This window comes from Carassius carassius, chromosome 45 (assembly GCF_963082965.1).
Source record: "Carassius carassius chromosome 45, fCarCar2.1, whole genome shotgun sequence".
Lineage (NCBI taxonomy): Eukaryota > Metazoa > Chordata > Actinopteri > Cypriniformes > Cyprinidae > Carassius > Carassius carassius.
In genome coordinates this window covers 127,634-151,216 of record NC_081799.1, presented here as the reverse complement: position 1 = coordinate 151,216, position 23,583 = coordinate 127,634, and the positions used below count along the sequence as shown (strand labels likewise).

Below are 23,583 nucleotides of genomic sequence, written 5' to 3'. Positions count from 1 at the left end.
TACACAAGTCACAAAATGGACATAGCTGTCCTGCCAAACAACAATCATCCAGAGAAATTCCTTCAGCTGGATGTGGGAATGTTGCCGGCTACACATGGGATGTTCCAGATTGGTGCTGTGTTGTCTGGACAAAGACAGTGGCAGAACAAGATGTACTTGCAGGTAAACTCTGTTATTACAGACTCGAGCTGCTCCAGAAACCCTCAGAATGAAGGAGGATGAGAGAATGTTCCTAGACAGACATCTTCCCTGTTGTAAACCTTCATTCAGCTTCTCTTTGTGGAAAAACATTTCCTTGATCAAAAGAGAAAATGGTTTACAGCTATGTATTGGAGCAGAATTTAAAGTCTTTGGGATTCAGTTGTTTATTCAACAATTTTAAATTTTTAAATATATTTTTTCACCCACAACTTTTACATTTGTCAAGGAGTACCTTGATTATTACTAAGAAAGTTGACATTCTTTTGACTTTAGGTGCTGTTTTAAATATTGTCTTCATTCGGCTCATATCAGGGCTGTGTAATTAACTGGTTACACTTTAGAATACAGTTTCTTACTTACTGCATATCTAATAAGGAATTATTGAAGAACTAACAGGTAATTTTTCATTAACACATTAACTCACTAATGTTAATTACTAAGGAAGATGTGTTAACTAATCAGTATGTAACACAATGTTATGATTGTGCTGTGTAACAGTTAGTTAATCAATAACTAATGTATTCTGTCATACCTGAACTACTATTAATTATCTACTAGTTAAGGTTCAAGAAAAGTAACTATGAAATAACTACTAATGAACAATTATACGCAAATAGTCGCTATAATAATCTGTAAAGGACAGATACCCCAATAAAATATTGCATAATATTAAAATTATAAATAGGTCTATTAATTTTCAAAATGAATTGAGTAAAAGGACAAGTACAAAGTACTAATACAGTAACAGCTTTGGAATTTTTTTGGAACTGGATCCCGGTTCCAAAGAAGGGAATCAGATTGATTCGTGGGGTGCCTAAAGATTTCAAATCCTTTTGAGTGTACAGTTGTACACTCATTATTAATGCACATTATGGATTTGAATGCACTCAATAATATGGTTTACAAAGGGCCACCTCCTGCAGAGTTTAGCTCTAACCTGATCTGACCTGATCCTGAAGTTTCTAGCAGCCCAGAAGACCTTCATTAGCTGTCCCAAGTGTGATTAATTAGTTTTAAAGCTAGGGGCTATGATAAATTTGTTTCACACTTGATAGAGAATGAACCTTTTACTGAAATACTCTCTTCATGAATCTGTCTTTGTTGTGTAGGGAAGGGAGAAAGAAATGGAAGGAAAGCTATCAGCAGACCGTGATGTGTTTGAAGACAGAGAGCTGGAGAAACACATCACTCCTCAAACCCTGAAACCAAAGATCAAGCAGAACCCTCTCTTCTCTCACATCAACATCACTGACATAGAGGAGAACAAGTCCAAGCCATCCTGGACCATTCAGGACTATGACAGACACACTGCACATGGTCAGCTGGCTGACTACATGAAGGTATTGCATTAGCCCAAAGCGGGCAAGGACAAATACACAATGGGTATTGCAATTTGAATATCATCAGATTATGACAATTTTGTAACAATCGGCTTCATCGGTCAAATTACATGGGTTTAGAATTGGGTCAGATTAAACTGTGTAAGGGTAAAATGAGTGTTCTAAAAAGATGAGACAACAACAAAAGAAGAACTAATATTGTATTTACACCATTCACAAGGAACTTAAAGCAACACAATAAAACTAGAATAACTGAGGCTATTAAAAGCATGGAGTCCATCTGAATTACATAAAACAATGTAAAAGTTTCCATCTGTGTATATACAATCCAAATATATTGATAATCCAATAAAAGTGAGATGCTGGAATCGTCCTTAAAAAGTCCTTAAAAACCGCTACAAGAAGTGATGGGCACAAACACATGACAATGTATTGCAAAATAAAAAATAAAGATAAAAAAAAAATATATATATATATATAAAATAGATATATAAAATATATCTATAAAAAATCTGTTGAAAACATGTATAAAAATTATTTTTTTCAAATCCATGTAATATCGGCTATTCAGTGAAGTATTATTTTTAGACTGAAATTTTACTACACTTATTGTGAATGCAAAAAAAATAAAAAAATTACAACTGCTTAGAAAATAAATGTCACAAACACTGATTCTTTATTTAAAGACAGTAACTGTGTTATTGATACAATGATGACCATCTGATCTGGAGGCTACAGGGACCTAGGAATAAGAAAAAAGAAAGAAGAAAGAGAAATGAGTTAACAGGGTTTAATTTGTGCCAGGACAAGCCAGATCCGATTCGGCACCTCTTTTTTGTGGATCCCCCTCCAGCAGGGGCAGTGTTTCCATATGTTAGAGTATGTCAATTGCCATAACCTAGCTCAGTCAGGTTTGCCGTGAAAAACTATCCAAACTTTACTATTTTGAAAAACAGTTTGACACCATGGTATAATGAGCATTATTATGCATTATTGACACACTGTTTTCCTAATGAATGTTGTTCAGTTGCTTTGACGCAATGTATTTTGTTTAAAGCACTATATAAATAAAGGTGACTTGACTGACTTGACTATTACTATTATAATTCATTATTATTTTAAATCAGAGGGTCTTACAAATATTTAACCAATAATAAGTATTTTTAAAAAGTCAGTAAAACATCGTAATGCCATTGGATCCTCAAGCTTTCAGCGAAACCTCGTAACTTCACCCTGCTTCCATTCAGATTGACAGGCCACGCACAGCCTGGAGAAAACAGATCTACGCTTTTTGCAATGCAAGTGTAAATAAATAACTGATGTTTGAATAGTACAGCATTTTCTTTACTCAAACACTATGTCTGAAAAGGTGTTTGAAGACTGAAGTAGGTTCCCTTTCAAGGGAATCTCGAACTGTGTCCTCTAGGGGTCACTATGGGGAATGCCTCGTCATCACCCATATCTGAAGCATACATTGAAAAACACCAAAACACTTTGGCCGGCGACAGCCCATGACGTCACTACCAGTGTGACTATAGTATAAATAGGCGCTGGGAGAACATATCATCCTCTTCTTCGTCTACATTGACTTTCTTGTTTGAAGCATACAGCGTGTTTCTCGCCAAAGGCTTTGATCTGATACTTGCAGTTCACAAGGCTCGCGTGCTGTGGGTGTGTGTAGTGAAGAGCAAGCTCATTCAGCTCTCGAGGGAGTTGGATGCGCTCTGCTGCACTCATTATGATGCATTTGCAGGACTACTGAGGGGGATGTGAGTATTTTACCATTACCCGAATTTGTAGACAGCATTTGCATGAGTGTATTCACCCCTTTATGGAATAGCAATTCATTCGCGGCAGCATTTTCGCTCACGCTTTATTTCTGTGGTAATCTAGCATGTGGACGGAGCGTGTTTGAATGCTGCAAGTTGCATTGTGGTGAGAACATGGAAAGGATCTGATGGGAAATTTCTTCCTAACAGTAATTTATTTTTGTTTATATAGGAAATATATAGTGTGGGTCTGTCTGCAGTTGTTTGACAGATGGATTATATCGCATGTGTCTCTAAACACATATAAAAAATAAAATAAATTCTAATCCTGCATCCACAGATTCCAGCATACTAGTTAAGCCAATATCAAGGGGATGTGTGCGAATGGTTATGAAAAGTTGCCACCTGTTGAAGAGAAGCTGTCCTTCTATCTCTCCATGGGGGAGGCATCTTCTCTTAAATTGTAAGCCTTTTAGGATACATTTCACCTTTCAAACTTTTCGATACCTCTTTCAAGAAGGTGGTTAAGAGGTTCATGGAGGCAAAGGTTTACTCAGCGGCCTTCAAATCCTTCGTTCCATGAAGGTCCAGGTCTGAGCCCGTACAAACCCAAGGGTTCTGGCCCGTCTCGATCTGAGGATCATAAACGGGCACAGAAGGCTAGTGTCACGGTTAGTGCTCCTTCCCCGCATGCAGGTAGGGGTGAAAGGAACCGTGATTTTTGATCGGGTCGAAGCTTCACCACGGTGGGATGGGCTAAGGTGACCAAACTGCTGGAATCTAGCAAGGCACAAACTGGTTTTCCATCTTCCTTCACCATCTGGCTGGGCCCCCCTGTAGGTCCCTCGTGGTGTAGGAGGCATCGGGCCATCCAGGCTCGGGCCGTGGCCGCTGGGGGTTAAGTGGGCATTGGGTCGTTGTCGGTCTGCTGACTGGTTGTGGTGCACCTTCGAGCGGACGCTGCTCCATCACCCTGTGGGGCGCCAGGCCCTGTCTTTCCACTGCTTTGCGAGCATTAGCCACTTCCGCCAGCTCAACTGCTTTGACCAAGGTGGCAAGGTCCTGAGGGTTCTTCATACTGACCATGCGTCTCAGCGGGCAGGGCAGCGCTCATAACAGCTGATCCACAGTGACCTTCTCTGCCACTTGATCCGTGGTGGGCGACCCGGCAAGGAGCCACAGGTGGGCCAGTCGGGCGAGTTGGGCAGTCTGCGTCCTCAATGACTTCCATTCATCATAGGCCCATTGGTTGAATTGTTGAGCAACACACAAGGGGGACAGCCCCATCCGGGTGAGAATCTCTGCCTTCAGCTCTGTACATTGTTTTTCCAAATTCAGTCCTTGATTCAAATTTCCCATAAGCTTAATTGATTTGATCTAAAGAGAGAATAATTCATTATTATTTTAATTTGAAAACTACATATAAAATAGCTACCAAAATAAATTTTGGTAAATACAGTTTGGCTAAAACTACTGAATAAAAGTAGTGACTGAATGTTGACAAAAATGCAATGACTTTTCATTGACTAAAACTAGACTAAAAATATGAAAGAATCAAATGACTAAAATGTGACTAAGACTATTAAGCATTTTCGTCTCAAGACTTAGACTAAATCAAAAATGCCTGCCAAAATTAACACTGTTCAGAAACAAGGATTTGCGAAAGAGTTCTTAGAATCAGTTCTGTTTAAGCACATTGTCTGAAACGCTGCTCTCAGCGCATGCTTTGAATGAGTGCGCACAAGCTCAGAATGTGCACGAATGGTTTAAAACATTTGAATCAGCAAGATTTAGAAACAAGTCTAAACGATCAACTACGATCCGTTTCACCCCTTCAAGCGAGTGAACAACGCAAATCAAGTTAGGAATTTTACATCACTATTCAAGATAGCCCACCGGGCAGGACAGTGATATATTTTGGAGCCAGACTGGAAAACACAATAGCCCTGGGACGTGTATTTCGTTACTCCCCAGCCCTAGAGACAGGGGGACAACTCCCATTGAATTGTTAGAGTTGGTACTTCGTGCTACCCATGGTTCTGGCCTGCACTCCCCTCAGCATGGTGGCATAGGTATATCATTTCTCCCATAGCAACCCCTAGAGGACACAGTTCGAAGTACCCTTGAAAGATACGTCTCAGGTTACTTATGTACCCATGGTTCCCAGTGTAGGGAAGGAGAGACTGCGCCTTCTAACTATGTTCCATAGTTCCATGAAGGGCTTTAAGTGGCCCAAAAGAGGTGCCGGTACTCTACTATAGCCTATATACCGGTATATATATATAGTTTTTTTTTTTTTTTTGATGACTCCCCTCATCCCCTGAGGTAACAACAACTATATTGAAGGGGTTTTATATACAGCAGTCAACAGACGACCTTATAAAAAAATAATAAATCCTTTTATTAGTTTGTGGATTTGCTTGAGCTAGAAAGAGCTACTGAAAATAAATAAAATGTGCCAAAGGATTTTGAAAAAATACCCTTAGAATAGGGTGACCATATGAGATTGGCTTAAATTCGGGATGGGGGGGGGGGGGGGGTAAGGGGGATGTCTGTGGTCTTGGGTGACGGGATGGGGGGCTTATGATATTAGACTTCGTAGCCTATAATAAAAGATAATGAATTTCAAACTTTAACTAAACAAATTTTTATTCAAAGATCAACTGTCATTACACTTTAGTCTGCCACAAGAAACAACAACGTTAAAATCATGAACTCAAATGTCATTGTAAAAAAAAAAAACAATGACTGTTGTAAAAGTGCATAAATCAGACCTTTCTGTAACGCTAACGATAATGAACTTAAACTTATTTTTTGTACACAGTGCCACGAACTGTCAATCACTCCTGTACGCGTGCATCACTGTCCTCCTCGCAGCTGCAGCAACTTGCACTCTCTTCATCAGGCTTTAAAACAAAAAGGGGACAAAAAGGTTGTATTGTCTTTGTGCATATAGATTAATTGGATAAATGAATATCTAAATTCGTGCCTAGCCACCTACGATATTTTTTAGAACTTAGAAAAAAGATGCTGCAGCCAATGAGCAGCCGGCTGGGGCTGGTTGCAGGACGACTCAACCTCTGCAGACAGTTTTTAATGTTTATCAGACAATAACTACTCAAGATTTTGCTTAAGTATAATTTTCGGGACAATTAGGGTCACCCTACCTGAAAGAGCTACTGCATTGCTTCATTAGCTTGAGTCTGACCTGCAGCGATATCATTCAGGTTTGGTGGGGTGTCAGCCAGCGAGTCATCTTATTCTGACCGTGTTGTATTAGTACTCAGAGTCTGAAGCCAGGAGAGCATATTAAGTGTTGTTCACTGTATTTGAAATTTTATCGAGCCGAGTGTGCGCAATTCACACACCCTTTCCGGCCACGTTGAGTTGTTACTGACAGCGGCAAAAGCGACGCATGCACTTTTCACTTGTAAAACTCAAGGGTGTATGGGTAATGTAGTCTCTGTCCAAATGAGCGTACCGGTACGCTAAAAGCATGTTCTGGGCACACGGAGAGGTGGCGGTACGCTCAAGAGCTATATTTGGAAGTGGCGGTACTGAGTACCGGTGCATACAGGCCCACTTAAAGCACTGGTTCCATGTGAGGTACAGATTAATATTGAAGTCATTAAATTCAAGGTTGTATTTCTTCTTAGTGAACCGGTTGAACCAGTTAACCAAATTGGACTGAATCGTTTGAACCAGTTTGCTTCTCCAGTAAGTATTAATCCACAAATTACATGTTATTTACTTTTTAACGTGGCTAATACTCCCTCTGAGTCGAAATAAACCAATATCCCAAAGTAATTCATTTACTCAAACAGTACACTGATCGGATCTGAAAAAGTGTGAAAGTGAAGTGACATTCAGCCAAGTATGGTGACCCATACTCAGAATTTGTGCTCTGCATTTAACCCATCCAAAGTGCGTGCGTGCACACACACACACACACACACACACACACAGCAGTGGGCAGCCATTTATGCTGCGGCGCCCGGGGAGCAGTTGGGGGTTCGATGCCTTGCTCAAGGGCACCTAAGTCATGGTATTGAAGGTGGAGAGAGAACTGTACATGCACTCCCCCCACCCACAATTCCTGCCGGCCCGGGACTCGAACTCACAACCTTTCGATTGGGAGTCCGACTCTCTAACCATTAGGCCACGACTTCCCCGTAAGTGTGTATTACCATGTATTACCATACATTTTTTCTCTAACATTGTAAATTATTTCTCTAACCTTTTTCAATTTGATGGGGGAAACAGCTTCTAAAGTATTACAGAACACAGTGCCCATGTTGCCAGTCATTTCGTCTAGTTCATGTGTATTTATAGTTACACAGAGCAGTTGAGATAAATCAAGCAGGTTATTTGCGAATCTGTCTTTGGTGGCTGGAACAATAGTTCTGCCTACACAGTAACGCTGAGACATATAGTTCCTCTTCAGGAACTCGAGCTGCGTCGAGAATGTTTTGAGGAACACCTCCAGCGTGACGTCTCTGAATAACATGTGTAATCAGTCCAATGAATGGGCGAGATGTCATAGGCGGGTAACGTCGGAGACCAGGAAGCATAAAAGCACGAGCAGCGAAGATGGCAGCCAGCCTTCTGTTTTCAGCAAGCGCTCTGTGTGTGTGCCAGTCGCTATCTGTTTGTAAGTCTTATTTAGTGTCGTTTGTCCACTAATAAACTCCATTGTCAAAGCTTCAATCAAGAGATGTTTTGGGCGAGAGCAGGCAGCGTTCAGGCTGTGTGTTTTCCCTGCCAGCAAAAAAATACAAAATATGGGTGGAGACATACGCAGTTCGTGTGTTGTTTGCTTGAGAGTGAATCGCGCAGTATCAGCTGTCGAGGGAGTTGACAGCTGCGATGCAAGCATTTTGCTTCACTCTCAGAAGGCTCTCTTTGAAGAGGGAGGCTTCACTGGCGTTTCTCGCGGTGCAAGCCCTGCTTTCGCCGAGGCGGAGTGGTGGTTGTGCTCTGGGGTTTTGCTTTCGGATCCGCTGGAAGGAGTGTAGACGGGCAAGTCCCTATCTTCTTCCTTAACCACCAGATCTGGTGCCCGCTCTTGGGGGTTTGGAAGCCCAAGTTTGCGGTACTTTCTCCCCGGTGAGAGGGTACGATGTGCTGCCTGTTCTTTCTCTAGGGAGATTGATGTGGAAGGCGTCGATGAGCTAGCCAGTTGCACAAGCATCAGTTTCACAAGCACCAGTTACAAAAGCATATTATGCCTAATATTATAATAAGCAGTATTAATGAGGAGTGGAGTTCGCACAGTCGGCTCTCAGGGGGCTGATTGTGCTTTTCTCGCTTCCTTTTCTCGAATCTTGCGGTTGCGGTCGTGCTGCTGCTGAGACACGGCGGCGACCGCGATTGTGGGAATCACACATGATCTGGCGAACGGGTTGGAGACGGCTCGTCCTATCTCCAACCGTGTTCACTGGATCTATAGCTCGTTCTCGAGACTTGGAATTTCTTGGATTTCTTCACCCTCTGAGGCAGAGCTTGCTGCAGCATTCATCTTTCTCTGAGGAGATGGATGTTGTTTGTGTGACTGAGTGGCAAAAAAAAGAAACAAAGAAAAAGACATGTGTGCTGCTGAGCCAACGCGTGTATTACATTGTTTCATTTTGATGTGAGTTTTTCTACACCAGAGATCAGTCTGGTGTAAACGTGAAAACTAATGCCAAATGTGTCTCAGTGGGTCCTGCACACTGTAGTGAGAGGCCACAGAATCTAGTTCTGTTGGGCCGCAAGCAGGCTCTGGTAATGAAAAAGAAGTAGACTCTCTCTGAGGACGAAGCCCATTGAGGTGGTCCCTCTTTGGGTTGCAGAGTCCGGGTCCTACAGCTTCACTGTTCTGAGGAAGGATGAGGTGTTTTGTCCTTTTTTAGATCTGCGCTTTTTGAACTGCTCAGTCAGGGGACTGAAGTTCAGCATGCACAGGCCAAGTCCAAGGACTGGTGTGTCACGATCTATCAAAAAGATGCACTTATCTCCATCCTTCTTCATCGAAAGTTCCTGAGGTTTGTTTTTGGGGGCAAAAGCCTACCAATACAGATCTTCCTCTGGCCTTGCACTCTCACCCCACACTTTCATGACTCAACCACATTGACAATTGTTTGATATTAGCTCAATCAGAGCAGATGATGGTTCGGCATCGAGGTGTCATTCTCACTCACATGAAAGAGCTGGGGTTAAGACTTAACCCTCTGGAGTCTAATGCCGCGTTTCCACCGCAGGAACTTTACCCAGGAACTAGGGACTTTGGCCTGGTACTTGGTGTGTTTCCACTGCAGGAACCAGGAACTAAATAAAGTTCCTGGTAAAAAAAAATGTCCCTCAGAAAGTTCCTGCTGGCGAGGTAGTGTTCACGCAGCATTGGTTGAGTTCAACCACCATTTATTAGGATCATTTTCAAAATATTACTGTTATTGTGTCATGAAATGTACTTGTAAAAGTATTTCAGGCGAGAATGTAGTTGTTTAAAACGTAATTCTGTGGTTTATTTATAAAGACAGCGCCTATTTAAAAATGTGTTTCGCCGATCTCGGAGACAGTGAGCGATCAGCGAGAGCTCAGTCCTCATGTATCCACCCAGAGCAGCCTTACCTCGGCTAGACCTTCTGATATGTGTCGCTGGCTTTGATGTCTCTTTCATTGGGTAAACAAAAATATCATTCGTTTTGGGTAAATCTAACAGGTAGTCTTTGGTCTGTATTCAATTTATCTATATGTTAAAATGAGTTAGAAATTAACTAACAAATTAATATAATATTTTGTTTCATTGTAATGTCTGTATATATACACATATCCCTGAACTAAGTACAGTTCTGCAGCTGTTATTATGTTTAAATGAAAACGAAAGGAGGCAGTGGTATTTTATATCCTATTTCGTTTTATTGTAAATATACAGAGAGGAAATTTGCAGTAGCCAAGGTGAGCTGACTGAAGTTATCAAGTACGCTGCTGACAAACTCCCGAGACGAATGCACAAAGTCTGAACTGCAGAGGATGCATGTCCAAAATCAGCGTACTTTGTATTGAGAAATGCGCGCAGACCTACATCACCAGACTATTTGCCTAATCCTCCCGGTACTTTACACAGCGGTGGAAACACAGAAAGCAACAGGTCTGGGGGGAAAAAAGTTCCTGGGGAAAAAAGTTCCTGGTACAAATGTTCCGGGTACTTTCTGTGGAAACGTGGCATTAGGGTATTTGTGGGGCCTGGGAAAGTTTTGTCATGCCCTCACATTTGTACTTTTTTCAGTTCCTTATAAACATCCAAATGGCTAAAGTCTAATATCACTGTAATCAGCACAAACTGGGCCATAATAATATGTGAGCAGCATATATGTACATGTTTGTGTTTTTGAGAAAAAAATTTTAATGCTTGGTTAGTGAAAAACAAAAAATGTTAAATGACTTGAATAAGGCCATAAAACACATACAGAACATTGTTTCCCGGACTTTTGAGAACTGGAGCTTGTAGCCTAGAATTTTTATTTCTAAATGGTGTGAAAATCATCTTGTTTACTCACTCACAGAAAACAATATATTGATTAGAATTTTCTATGACACTTTTTGTCAAAAGTCATATGCGAGTAGGTGTCAACTATCATGAATATCATTGTGATTTACACATAAGACAAAGGCCCGCACAATGAACTGCATAATAAGCCGTTCAGTCAGGTTTGTGACTGAGAGGGAAGAGTTAAAAGAAAGAATGTGAGGACAAAATCAATGTATATATTTTCATGTATGTAGTTTATTTAGAATATATTCAATTATCCCAAAAAATAATTTAATATTCACTTGTGAGTGCAGTTAAACAGTTTATTAGGAACAATCAAAGCTGCCTTTTAAAGCTGAATTTTTTTTGCATCATTGCTCCAGTCAGACATTGATCTTCTGAAAACAAAAAACAAAACAAACAAACAAAAAAAATACTTAATTGTTATTAGTATCATTATTATTAGTAGTAGTAGTAGTAGTATTAATTTGGAAAAGAGCTGAGAATATTTTCAGGGTTTTTTTGATAAATTGAAAAATCAGCATTGTCTGTTACATTTGTTACAGTTTATTAACATTTATTTGTTACATTTATATTATTTACATCAAGCTTTTGTAAGGTATAGTGTATTTTGTTATTAAAACTTCATAATGTTTCACTTAATTATTTAGTCAGGAATTATAGTTTGGAAAAAGTCTAACTAGTAAAATGTTTACACATTATGTGAAACCTAATACAAGTATATCAATAAATAAAAAGAGACTCATGTTTATGATCTCTGCTGAATAAAGCGCTTCATTCTTTTTTTTAAAAGAAATCTCAAATCCTGAGGTGATCTTCATAACATCTTATTGGGGTGAATTATGTCTTATTTCTCTCATCCGAAGCAAACAGTAAAATAAAAAAACTTGAAGAACAGTCTCTTTGTTCTCTGTTGTATAGGTGTATTCAAGCCGCACGCTTCAATAAAACAGTATAATCTCAAAAGCGCGTTCAGCGCGGGGGCGTGGTCGCATTAGATATAATGAAGGGAGACGTGAATGACTGGACATCGCATTGTTTTTGGTAGCACTTGTTTAGTTGAAAAGTAGACATGTCAAACTTTCTATAGATATATCTCTTATGTCTCTTCGTTGAGTATTCACTGAGTTGCAGTTCATTTTAATGACGTGTTTGTAAATGAAGATCACTGCAGACAAACGCTGCAGACAGCACACCTTGTTTGTTATCTTTATGTTATAAATGCACAAAGTTTGTATACAAAAAAGTAGACCCTTTACAGATTGCGTGAATCGACTCCCAAGGGTTAAGCTATTTTATACAAATATTTGAATGTACAGGGGGCAGTTTGTATATTATCCAAATTTAAGTGTCTATAGTGATCGAATTAAGGGGGAAGCATCACCCCAGGTTAGGCAATCGAGGATATGCAACAAGCATGTTGCTTAAAATGCTTAAAACAAATATGTGAAGGGGGAAGCATACCTAGCGGCGGCACGAGGGGGAAGCATACAACCTGCAGAAATACTTAACGGAACAGAAGTAATAGCATTCAGTAAAAGGTACGATGCACCAATACACAACGACAAATTTGAGGAGAGGAGAAAGTCTTTAAAAAGTCTCTAAAATGTCTTTAAGTCTGAACATAACTTTCGTATTCTAAAGAAGACCATCTTTCCATCACTTTAAATGTGGGAATCGTTGTGACCGAGGCAGCTGATGTAGCTGCTCCGATGTGAAAGGAGCACAGGTCGTAATTTAGATACATTTTTAGATGGAAAAACACAGTTTTACAAATACTAGAAATGTGTCTTTGTAAGGAGAGATTGCCATCAAATAGCACACCTAGGTTTCTAACTGATGACGAAAAATTGACAGAGCAGCTATCGAGTCTTAGACAGTGTTCTAGGTTATTACATGCAGAGTTTTTAGGTCCTATAATTAACACATCTATTTTTTGCAATTAAAGGACAGGTCCATATTAAGTGGAAATAAGTTCAAGTTTCCCTTTTACACTTCAAACAAAATTTTGTACATGTGTCATATTTACTTCGAGTTAAAGGAGTCACATGCAGTTTGTTAATAATTTTATATTGTACTTCATATGATTTTTTTGATTTGGTAATTTGTCTTGCATGATCTAAGACTTTGTTCCATAGCTGGTCTTCCAGTATAACACCAAAATCAAGCTCCCAACTTTGCTTAATATTTATTGAACCTTTATTATTTGCTGTAACTTGGTCATAAATATATGTAATGGTTTTACTTTTCAGTGTTAATAAAATAATATCAAGCACATTCGTTTTCCCACCCTGTTTATAATATTTGATAGAACTAAGGTAACTTCTCATTTGTAAATATCGAAAGAAGTGGACTTGGGAAATATTCAACTCATACTGTAATTGTTGGAAAGACTTAAGAACATCGTCTGCGTAAACATCTAATATTCTTGTGATACCAGCTTTTCTCCACTCATTAAAACCAGCATCGATACAGGTATGTCTAAAATCTGGATTATTAGCAATAGGAGCCAACAATTTATCAAGCCCAAAATATTTCCGAACAGCACTGAGAGATTTACAGATATTTTTCAATATATAATTGTTCTTAATCTTGGTATATATTTTTGTGAAACATATAAATGGAAGGTGTTCTAATTGAACCCTATCCAGACCTATACCTTCCAAATCTGGAAAACAAAAAAATAATTTTTTTTAATCCACTCTGGCAAATTTTAGTTGTGCAGCCCAATGATAAAATTTAAAATTTGGGATGCCAAGTCCTCCTTTTTTAATTGGTAGTTGAAGCTTTGGAAATTCCATCCTTGGCCTTTTGTTATTCCAAATAAATACTCCTACCGCACTGTCTATTTTTGTTAATATTTTGGATGGAATATAAATTGGCAGCATTTTAATAATATACAACAGGCGAGGGAGAACATTCATCTTAATTATGGCTATGCGGTCCAATAAAGATAGTGAAAGATTAGTCCATCTTAGAAGGTCAGTTTTTATTTTTTATATTACAGGTAAAAGATTGTGTTTTATCAGATTTGAAAGATCTGCACTAAAATATATAACAAGATATTTAAATCCTTTTGTGGTCACTTTAAAAGGTTGATAGCCTAATGAACTTATTCTATCGCCAAGCGTGAAAGATAAGGATTTTTCGCAGTTTATTTTATATCCTGAAAACTTACTAAAGTTTTCAATCATTTTTGTTAGTAAAGGGATAGATTTGGTAGGATTCTTCAAAAATAGAAGTACATCATCAGCATAAAGTGATATTTTGTGGGAACTGCTCTCTGTTTCAATGCCCTCTATCTCCTCACTCATACTTATTGATACCGCCAGTGGTTCAATAACCAAGTTATATAAAGAGGGGAAAAGGGCATCCTTGTTTTGTTCCTCTCTCTAACAAAAATGCCTCAGATGTAGTTCCATTAATCAAAAGAGCTGCCTGAGGATTTGTGTACAGTAATTTAATCCAGTTAAGAAAACTTTAATTAACTGAAAATTATTTTAAAACTCTAAATGAATACTTCCATTTCATTCCATAATTCTATTCTTAAAAAAAAATCTAAAAAACTACCTTTCTGTATTCTATTTTCTTTTCATTTATTATGCAATTGTGTGTGTGTGTGTGTATGTATGTATGTGTGTGTATATATATATATATATATGTATATATATATATATATATATATATATATACATCCATGGGTAGTTGAAAAATGGGCAAGAAAAAGTACTTTTTTTGGAAAACATAACTTATATATATATATATATATATATATATGTGTGTGTGTGTGTGTGTGTGTGTGTGTGTGTGTGTAAAGACCTCTAACACTAGCTTTCTCTATTCCTTTTCTATTCTGTTTTCTTTTTATTTATTATATTATTTAAAAGTCCTTGCTACGTGTACTGTGTTAAGCTAACTGAGACTTGTTATAGCACTTATATATCATTGCTCTTTTTGTTGTTTTTGATTGCTTCCACTGTCCTCATTTGTAAGTCGCTTTGGATAAAAGCATCTGCTAAATGAATAAATGGCCCTAGTACTGTCAGGATACACACTCGGAGACAAGGGAAGTGAATCCAAACAAAGTGTTTATTTACAAGAGCAAATTGCAAGATGAGTGATGAGGTGAATCTTTGGTGAAGTTGGTAGCGTTCACCCAAGGCACTGGAGGTAAGCAGGTGAGTAGCCGTGGTGCAATACGTTGTATCTTAGTGGACAACGGTAATTAAGACTTGGTCCTTTTCCCTCACAGGAATAGACAGCTTGGATGGAAAGTGAGTCTGAGGATACACAGGAGCTAGGAGATCAGATCAGGAATCATCTAGCAGATCTGGAAGATCAACAGAGACACAGAATTTAACAATCTTCAGATTAGTATACTTCTCTTCCGCGAACTTGTAATGGGATATGACGATAAGCAGGTAAGTGGTCTGTCCTATTCGAGGCTTGACGTTGGAGTGCTGTTGTGAGATGGATTTTATGTGCTGGAAAGTGACGGTGCTGATTGGGAACAGGTGTTGATCAATACTCAGGTGAGTGTGAACGCTGACTGGTGGATGGGACCGTGCTTGATTGGTCCCTAACAAGTACTGAGCCATGAGGTACTCCATACTGCACTTGTTATCGATATGATACCTCTGCGTTCAAGTCACATTAAGGCACCTTTATTTATATAATGCCTCAAACAAATAAGATTGTGTCAAAGCAACTGAACAACATTCATTAGGAAAACAGTGTGTCAGTAATGGAAAATGACAGTTAAAGGCATTTCATTATTGAATTCAGTGATGTCATCATCTCAGTTCAGTTTAAATAGTATCTGTGCAATCATTTGCAATCAAGTCAATGATATTGCTGTAAATTAGGTGTCCCCAACTAAGCAAGCCTGAGGCAACAGCGGCAAGGAACCAAAACTCCATCAGTGACTGAATTGAGAAAAAAACCAGGCTCAGTTTGGGGGCCAGTTCTCCTCCGACCAGACGAAACCAGCAGTTCAATTCCAGGCTGCAGCAAAGTCAGATTGTGTAGAAGAATCAATTGTTTCCTGTGGTCGTGTCCCGGTGGTCGTCTGAGACAAGGGGCCCTATTATACAAGTGTGTTTGCTAGTTTCAGTCCGCCACATTTTCCCATCCAGCGCCATGTCATTTAATTAGTGAATGCATTTGCACTCATTCTTGTCCCCATAGGCGTGCTGGTCTAAAAAAGAGGCGCAAATATGCCAAATACAAAAAATTTAAGGATTGCAATACATAAGATTTTTTTGTAGGCTAATTTTATATATATATATGCCTACATGTCATAATGGATAGTCATCGCATGTTTCAGAATTAGGCTATTTGCTCGCACACGAGCAGCTCCGTTTCATCTCGGAGACGTGTTCTGTCTTTGCGCTTGCCAAATTCCACCATGTAAATAGCAAATCTGTCAGGGCACGAGGGCAACTGGCTCTTAAAGGGAATGGAGCACAAGACTCTGATTGGTTTATTGCACGTTACGCCCAAAAAAAACACCCATTACTCATTAAGAGAATAGGGACAACCCATTTAGACCATGCGCCCAGGCGCGCCAACTGTTTTTCAGTCGTTAAAATAGCAAAAGTTGATTTGGACATGCCCTGAGTGCACCTACGCTGTGAGCTTTACTTTTGCATTTGGATCGTCATGATGGGGCCCAAGGTCTTTACAGGGGATCTGTATCTGGGGCTCTAGTTGTCCTGGTCTCCGCTGTCTTTCAGGGCTGTAGAGGTCCTTTCTAGGTGCTGATCCACCATCTGGTCTGGATACGTATTGGATCCGGCTACAAATTTATGGAAGTCATATAAGTATGATTTAAACCATGCTAATGCACTTCTATTAATGCCAACAAAGTTTTCTAGTCTATTCAAGAGAATGTTGTGGTTAATAGTGTTGAATGCAGCACTAAGATCCAATAGCACTAATAGAGAGATACAACCACGATCAGATGATAAGAGCAGGTCATTTGTAACTCTAAGGAGAGCAGTCTCAGTACTATGATACGGTCTAAATCCTGACTGGGAATCCTCACAGATACCATTTTTCTTTAAGAAGGAATATAATTGTGATGATAGTACCTTTTCCTAGTATCTTGGACAGAAAAGGGAGATTTGAGATTGGTCTATAATTGTGTTTTTTTTTGATGAGAGGCTTAATAACAGCCAGTTTGAAGGTTTTGAGGAATGAGGAATTAATAATAGTCAGAAGATGATCTATGACTTCTGGAAGCACCTCTTTTAGGAGCTTAGATTTTATAGGGTCTAACATACATGTTGTTGGTTTAGATGATTTAACAAGTTTATACAATTCTTCCTCTCCTATAGTAGAGAATGAGTGGAACTGTTCCTCAGGGGGTCTATAGTGCACTGTCTGATGTGATACTATAGCTGACGGCTGAATGGTTGCAATTTTATCTCTAATAGTATAGATTTTAGGAGTAAAGTAATTCATAAAGTCATTACTGCTGTGATGTTGGGAAATGTCAACACTTGTTGATGCTTTATATTTTGTTAATTTAGCCACAGTATTGAATAAATACCTGGGGTTATGTTTGTTTTCTTCTAAAAGATAACAAAAATGTATCAGATCTAGCAGTTTGTAATGCCTAGATAGGTTACTTTCTGGCCAAGCAACTCAAAATACCTCTAGTTTTGTTTTCCTCCAGCTGCGCTCCATTTTTCGGGCTGCTCTCTTTAGGGTACGGGTGTGCTAATTATACCATGGTGTCAGACTGGTTTCCTTAACCTTTCTTAAGCATAAAGGAGCAACTGTATTTAAAATGCTAGAAAAGAGAGAGTCCATAGTTTCTGTTACATCATCACGTTGTTCTGAGGTTTTGGATATGCTAAGGAAGTGGGATACATCAGGAAGATTACTTACAAAGCAGTCTTTGTGGTAGAAGTGATGGTTCTACCATACTTGTAACAAGAAGTAGAATTTACAGTTTTAGCTATATGAAGTTTGCACAAAACTAAATAATGATCTGAGATATCATTGCTTGGCTGCATAATTTCAACACCTTCAACATCAATTCCATGTGACAGTATTAAATCTAGAGTATGATTTTGACAATGAATAGGTCCTGAGATGTGTTATTTAACCCCGATAGAGATAAGAATGTCTATAAATGCTGATCCCAATGCATCTTTTTCATTATCAACATGGATATTAAAATCACCAACTATTAGAACTTTATCTGCAGCCAGAACTAACTCGGATGTAAAATCACCAAACTCTTTAATAAAGTCTGTATGGTGCCCTGGTGGCCTGTATACAGTAGCCAGTACAAACATCACAGGTGATTTATCATTAACATTTGTTTCTCTGGATAATGTTGTAACACTCGGCCTAAAATAAGCTGGCTACACAAATAAAATTGTTTGTTTACCTCTTAATAGTGGGTTTTGAAGGAATGCAGGAACTATAAATAACCCCCACAATAAAGAATGAATGCCAACCCAGTGTGTATTATACAAGAAGACAGAAAGAAAAAATATACTAGTGTGGGAGTGTTCGGTTCCGCCTGACCGATGCAATATTTTGAGTCCGGGAGCACTGTCCTGTGACGAAGTCCTCAGTAAAATAATCCAATGGCAGTGGTTATTTCTACAAGGAAGCTACTCAGTCACAGCAAAAGACAGGTACTTAGGATCATGCGATCGATCGCTATTTCCTAAAGTGAGCACACTGAGCAACGCTCTTGAAAGCCGCTAGCCTGCTTCTTTTATCGGATGTGTGAACTTAGCTGATCCAGGTGACGTCACAGGGATTCCCTGGTGCGTTACGAGTGAACTCTCGTGAGAAGAAACAGAGTCCACAGCTCTCAACAGGGCAATACAAACAAAGGAACAAAAATAACAGCTTATATATAAACTAAAAAATAAACATTTTATCAACATCTTTATAAATGTATACATCTTATGTGGTGTGCTACAATGTTAAATGAAACACCATTACTTCAACTGAGTTATACTTGAAGCCCACCCCACCCAAAGAGATACTGAAAAAATTGTTATAAATTGTAGCAACACCTCCCCCTTTATCTTTTAGATGCGGCTCACGTTTATAACAGTAATCTTGGGGGGTAGACTCATTTAAAATAATGTAATCATTAGGTTTTCACCAGGTTTGTCAAAAAGAGCACATCTAGATTATGATCAGTGATTTACTAAATTAATTGTTTTTTATTTGTTGAACCTCAGTTGAAATTGTTACTCTCAAATTGGTTTGGATGTTTTTGTATATTCCAGTTCGGGGAACAGTCAAGAGTCTCTATAGTGTGATATCTAGGTGAAAGAGTCTCTATGTGCTCTAATATGTCTAACATTAACTGATGGTGAGTGGGGGGAGAGTGGGGGGGATTCTCCTGAAATCCATGATTATCTCAACTGTCTTGAGCATGATAAGCTCCAGCTTGTAGTGACTGCACCAGACAGCCAACTGTTCAATCTCCTGTCTATAACCAGTCTCATCTCCGTGCAGGATGAGGCCAGTAACTGAGTGAGTTTATTCTCAAGGGTGTCTGGGATGATGGTGTTGAAAGCGGAGCTGAAGTCCACAAACAATATCCTTGCATAAGTCCCTGGTTTGTCCAGATGTTGGAGGATGTAGTGCAATCCCATATTGACTAAATCATCCACAGACCTGTTTGCTCGGTAAGCAAACTGCAGAGGGTCCAGCAAGGGTCCAGTAATGAGCTTCAAGTAGGCCAAAATCAGTCTCTCAAATGACTTCATGACCACATATGTTAAAGCAACCGGTCTGTAGTCATTAAGTCTTGTGATTTTTGTTTTCTTGGGTACAGGGATAACGGTGGAACATTTGAAGCAGGAGGGGACTTCACATAGCTCTAGGGATCTTTTGAAGATCAATGTTAAGAGGACAGCAGGACAGCACCGGCTTTGAGGCAGGATGGAGAGACACAGTTTGGGCTTTTGGCTTTCCTTATCTTCTGCTTCCTGAAGACTTTGCATACATCCTCTCCACAGATCTTAGGTACAGGCTGAGAAACAGTGGGGGGAGGGAGGGGGACGGTGTTGATGGCTGTGCTGAGAGATGGGCAGAGCGGGTGTGGGGTGTCAGACCAAGCTTTTGCTTTTCCAACCTGCAGTAGAACTTGTTCAGGTCTTCAGCCAGGTGTTGACTGGTCTCAGTGCTGGGGGATTGGGACTTGTACCTGGTGATGGCTTTCAGGTCATTTCACACTGATGTAGAGTAATTTCTTGAAAGTTGCTTTTTCAGAGTAGTTTAACTTTGCCACTTTTATGTCCCTATTCTGTGTGTATTTGGCCTGTATGTACAAGTCTTTGTCCCCACTCCTGTAGGCATCCTTCTTCGCCTGGCGAAGCTGTTTGAGTTTTGCACTGAACCAGGTTTGTCATTGTTAAAAGTTAAATAAGTCCTGGTGGGAACACACAAGTCCTCACAGAAACAGAGGTAGGATGTCATGGTTTCATTAAGCTCAAGGGTATTAATGGATCTGTAGCTGCAGCCCCAAAAACTCTTTTCTCCGGGAGAGACAGGTGTGGCTGGGGTATCCCACTGAGACCGATGTTGCAGGTACAGTATGAACCCTCAAAAATCAAAGACCTCCAGCTCATTCAATTCACTCTCCGGCACGGGGTTGTCTAAACAGACGTCAAAAAAGTCTTTCAAGGACCCTCATTATATCCCAACCCCACCACCAAGGTCCAGAACTCTAGTGCCACACCACCGACCTCATTCCCCCTTTGACGGAGGGTGGTTAATTTAATGAATCTTCTCCTCCGCTCCTCCATGCTGGCCGGGGAACGGAGACAAAATCCCACACCGCTGGATCTGATTTGATGGAGTCCTTCTGTTACAATCGGACACAGGAGACGAGAGATCCAAGAGCAGTGTATTTATTTGGGAAATCCAAAAATCATAATCCAGTAAGCAAAGGTCAAAATCCAGGTAAGCAGTCAGAACATGAAACAAACAAGAAACAAGAAACTAGAAATTAGAAACTAGAACCACAAGTGAATGCGAGGAAACTGGGTGATGGAAAATAAGGACTCCATGACAGAGAGAAAACAGACAGGTTCAAATAGACAGGATAATGACGATCAAAGTGAAGACAGCTGAGTGCAATTAACAGGTGTGCAATTACCGTGATGAAGGGACAAGGCTATGTGGGAAATGTAGTGCCTGCAGTGAGGTGCCTAAGGGGAAGTGAGACCACTAGTGGACACCCATGGAAACACAGACCAGACACCGTGACATCCAGAGCATCAACTGGGATAAAATACTTTTATGAAGATCGTTGGAAGAAGACAGTCAAAGATTTACACAACAACTGCGGAGATCAATAGATACATTTACACGCACACAGCGACATAGGAAAAAAAAGAAAACCATTCCTTGGATAACCACAAATATTTTACATTTAATGAAAAAACGGGATATGGTTATAAAATCTGCCATTAAATCTAAAGCAAGCAGTGATCTACATATTTTCAGTCATGGAGTTCTTTTATCTAAATTACAAACTTTTAATTTCGATATAGGCACTATTAAATCAGTAGAATCTTATTTAACACATCTGACACAGTTTGTTACAGTTAGGAATTATCAATCAGTTATTGGCTTGTCTGCAGGTGTCCCACAGGGCTCTATTTTGGGTCCACTTTTATTTTCTTTGTATGTAAATGAGTTGCCAGATGTTTGTCCTAATGCCAACATCCAATTGTATGCAGATGACACAGTAATCTTTGTACATGCTAACAGCGCAGCACAAGCTGCAGATCTGCTATCAAACTCAATGCAAAAGATTACAGAATGGTTAAATCACAACTGCCTTCAACTGAATGTATCCAAAACTGTATGTATGTTTTTTAGTAAATCTAAAAGCCGCTGTGTAGAACCTGATGTAGTCGTAGCAGGGAAGAGACTACAAGTCGTCTCAGATTTTAAATACCTTGGAGTATATATAGATAACAATCTTACTTTTAAATTACACATTAAGAAGGTTTGTAATCGCATTAAGTACAACCTGGCAAATTTTAGATATGTCCATAGCTGCATGTCAAAAAGGGCCGCTATGATGTTCATGCACTCAATGATTTTATCACATATAACCTATTGTTTGACAACCTGGTCACAAGCTAGAAAACACTTCTCTCAAACCACTACTCTCCCCATATAAGAAAACTATTAAAGTACTTGATAGGAAATCCATATATTATCATCATTGTCATGTTTTAAAAATATATAGTCTATTGAATTTCGTCTTGATTATATATGCAGATCTCTGTCTTGTGTACAAAATTTTGCATGGACTGGCTCCTCCTGTATTGCGCCAGTTTGTGAGAACAGCGCCAAATGCTTGCAGATCTACGAGATGACTGCATTGTTCCGATAAGGAAGAGTGCTCTTGGTCAAACAGCTTTCTCAGTCAGGGCTGTTCGTGAATGGAACCTTATACCAATTCACATTAGGAAATTAAAACGTATGCTTCTTTTAAAATAACTTAAAGAAGTGGCTAACAGGTAATCAGGACTGTCAGCATTATATTTGACATGAAATCTTGCTGCTATCCTGTCTTCTCTGTCCTGTCTGTCTGTTTGTTTGTGTTTCTTGTGCTATGCCGATGAGGTTGGCTGGCTCTAACATGTATGTAATATTTTAATTTTTCTTTTTTTTTTTTTTAGGTGTGACATCTTAAGATCTGTCCAGGGACAGCAGATGTAAAATAGCCTTTGGGATAATTCTGGCACACTGTACATTTAATTATATAATATTAGTGTGCATTGTCCCTGTTAAATAAACCTGAAATAAATAAATACTACGTACAGTGCAATTCTCTATACTCTCCAGATCAATAATTCTCAAAAAAATGTTGAATATTGTCTTTAGTTACTTTTAACAGTGTCATATAGAAAAGGGGCATGGCCTAAATATACTCAGTTGCCTATAAATCTTAAATGAAAACTGAAAAATTTACGAAACTCAGTGAAGTTATGTGTCCCATAACTCGTAATAAGCATGCAAAGTTTCATGAATAGCGGACCATAGGTGGCACTATAATGGTAAAAAAGTATCCTTAAACACAATATTTCTATTAAAACAAAAATAAATTGAACAAAAATACAATTGAACAGACCATACAATCACACATACACTACATCTTCATATCATAAGATTGTTCTCCTCATTCCGAACAACTTTGCCTTCTAGCAAAAATGTTGTCAATAAAACTGTTAATTAAATATTCAAGATTATTTGAAAAAGCTACTTTTGCAAACTAGTCCAAGGTTTCGAAACATTCGAAAGAGGCGGGGCCTTTTTACTAAAATGGCTACAACTCTTGAACTGAATGAAGTATCTTCACTGAACTCAGTAGATATCTGTTATAGGCAGTGTTGTGGGTAACGCGTTACAAAGTAACGCGTTAGAGTACTCTAATTACATTTTTCCTGAAATGTGTAACTTAACACGTTAGTTTCGTGCGTAAGTAATCAGTAACTTCGTTATTTTAAAAAAAAAGTAATCCGTTATTTTAAGGAAAGGAAAATCCCGACTGCAGCCTGCTTTTTGTCAGACAGTATAGGTCTACTGTGCCACCTGCGGATGTATCAGCGGAGCCGAAGCTCTGTGATCGTAAAGTCAGTGGCTGTGATACGTCTGTGCCCTGCGCCTGACCCTGTGTGTGTGTGTGGGTTTTTTTTTCGAACTCCCGGCAAGATGGCAGGGAGGACAGCGTTTGGTT

General features: G+C 39.2%; 1 protein-coding gene and 1 long non-coding RNA gene across 3 annotated transcripts in view; one reads left to right on the top strand and one right to left on the bottom strand.

Moving 5' to 3' along the window:
• The window catches only part of LOC132127725 (uncharacterized), a 396,454-nt gene that overhangs the window by 344,430 nt on the left and 28,441 nt on the right, over nt 1–23,583 (bottom strand). The gene's annotated exons all lie outside the window — the stretch shown is intronic.
• The window catches only part of LOC132127724 (major intrinsically disordered NOTCH2-binding receptor 1-like), a 53,364-nt gene continuing 29,796 nt past the window's right edge, over nt 16–23,583 (top strand). Inside the window, exons 1-3 of the mRNA XM_059539777.1 lie at nt 16–162; nt 1,311–1,541; nt 22,022–22,033. Of these exons, the coding sequence (XP_059395760.1) occupies nt 16–162; nt 1,311–1,541; nt 22,022–22,033 (390 nt within the window). The remainder of the gene's footprint in view (nt 163–1,310; nt 1,542–22,021; nt 22,034–23,583) is intronic.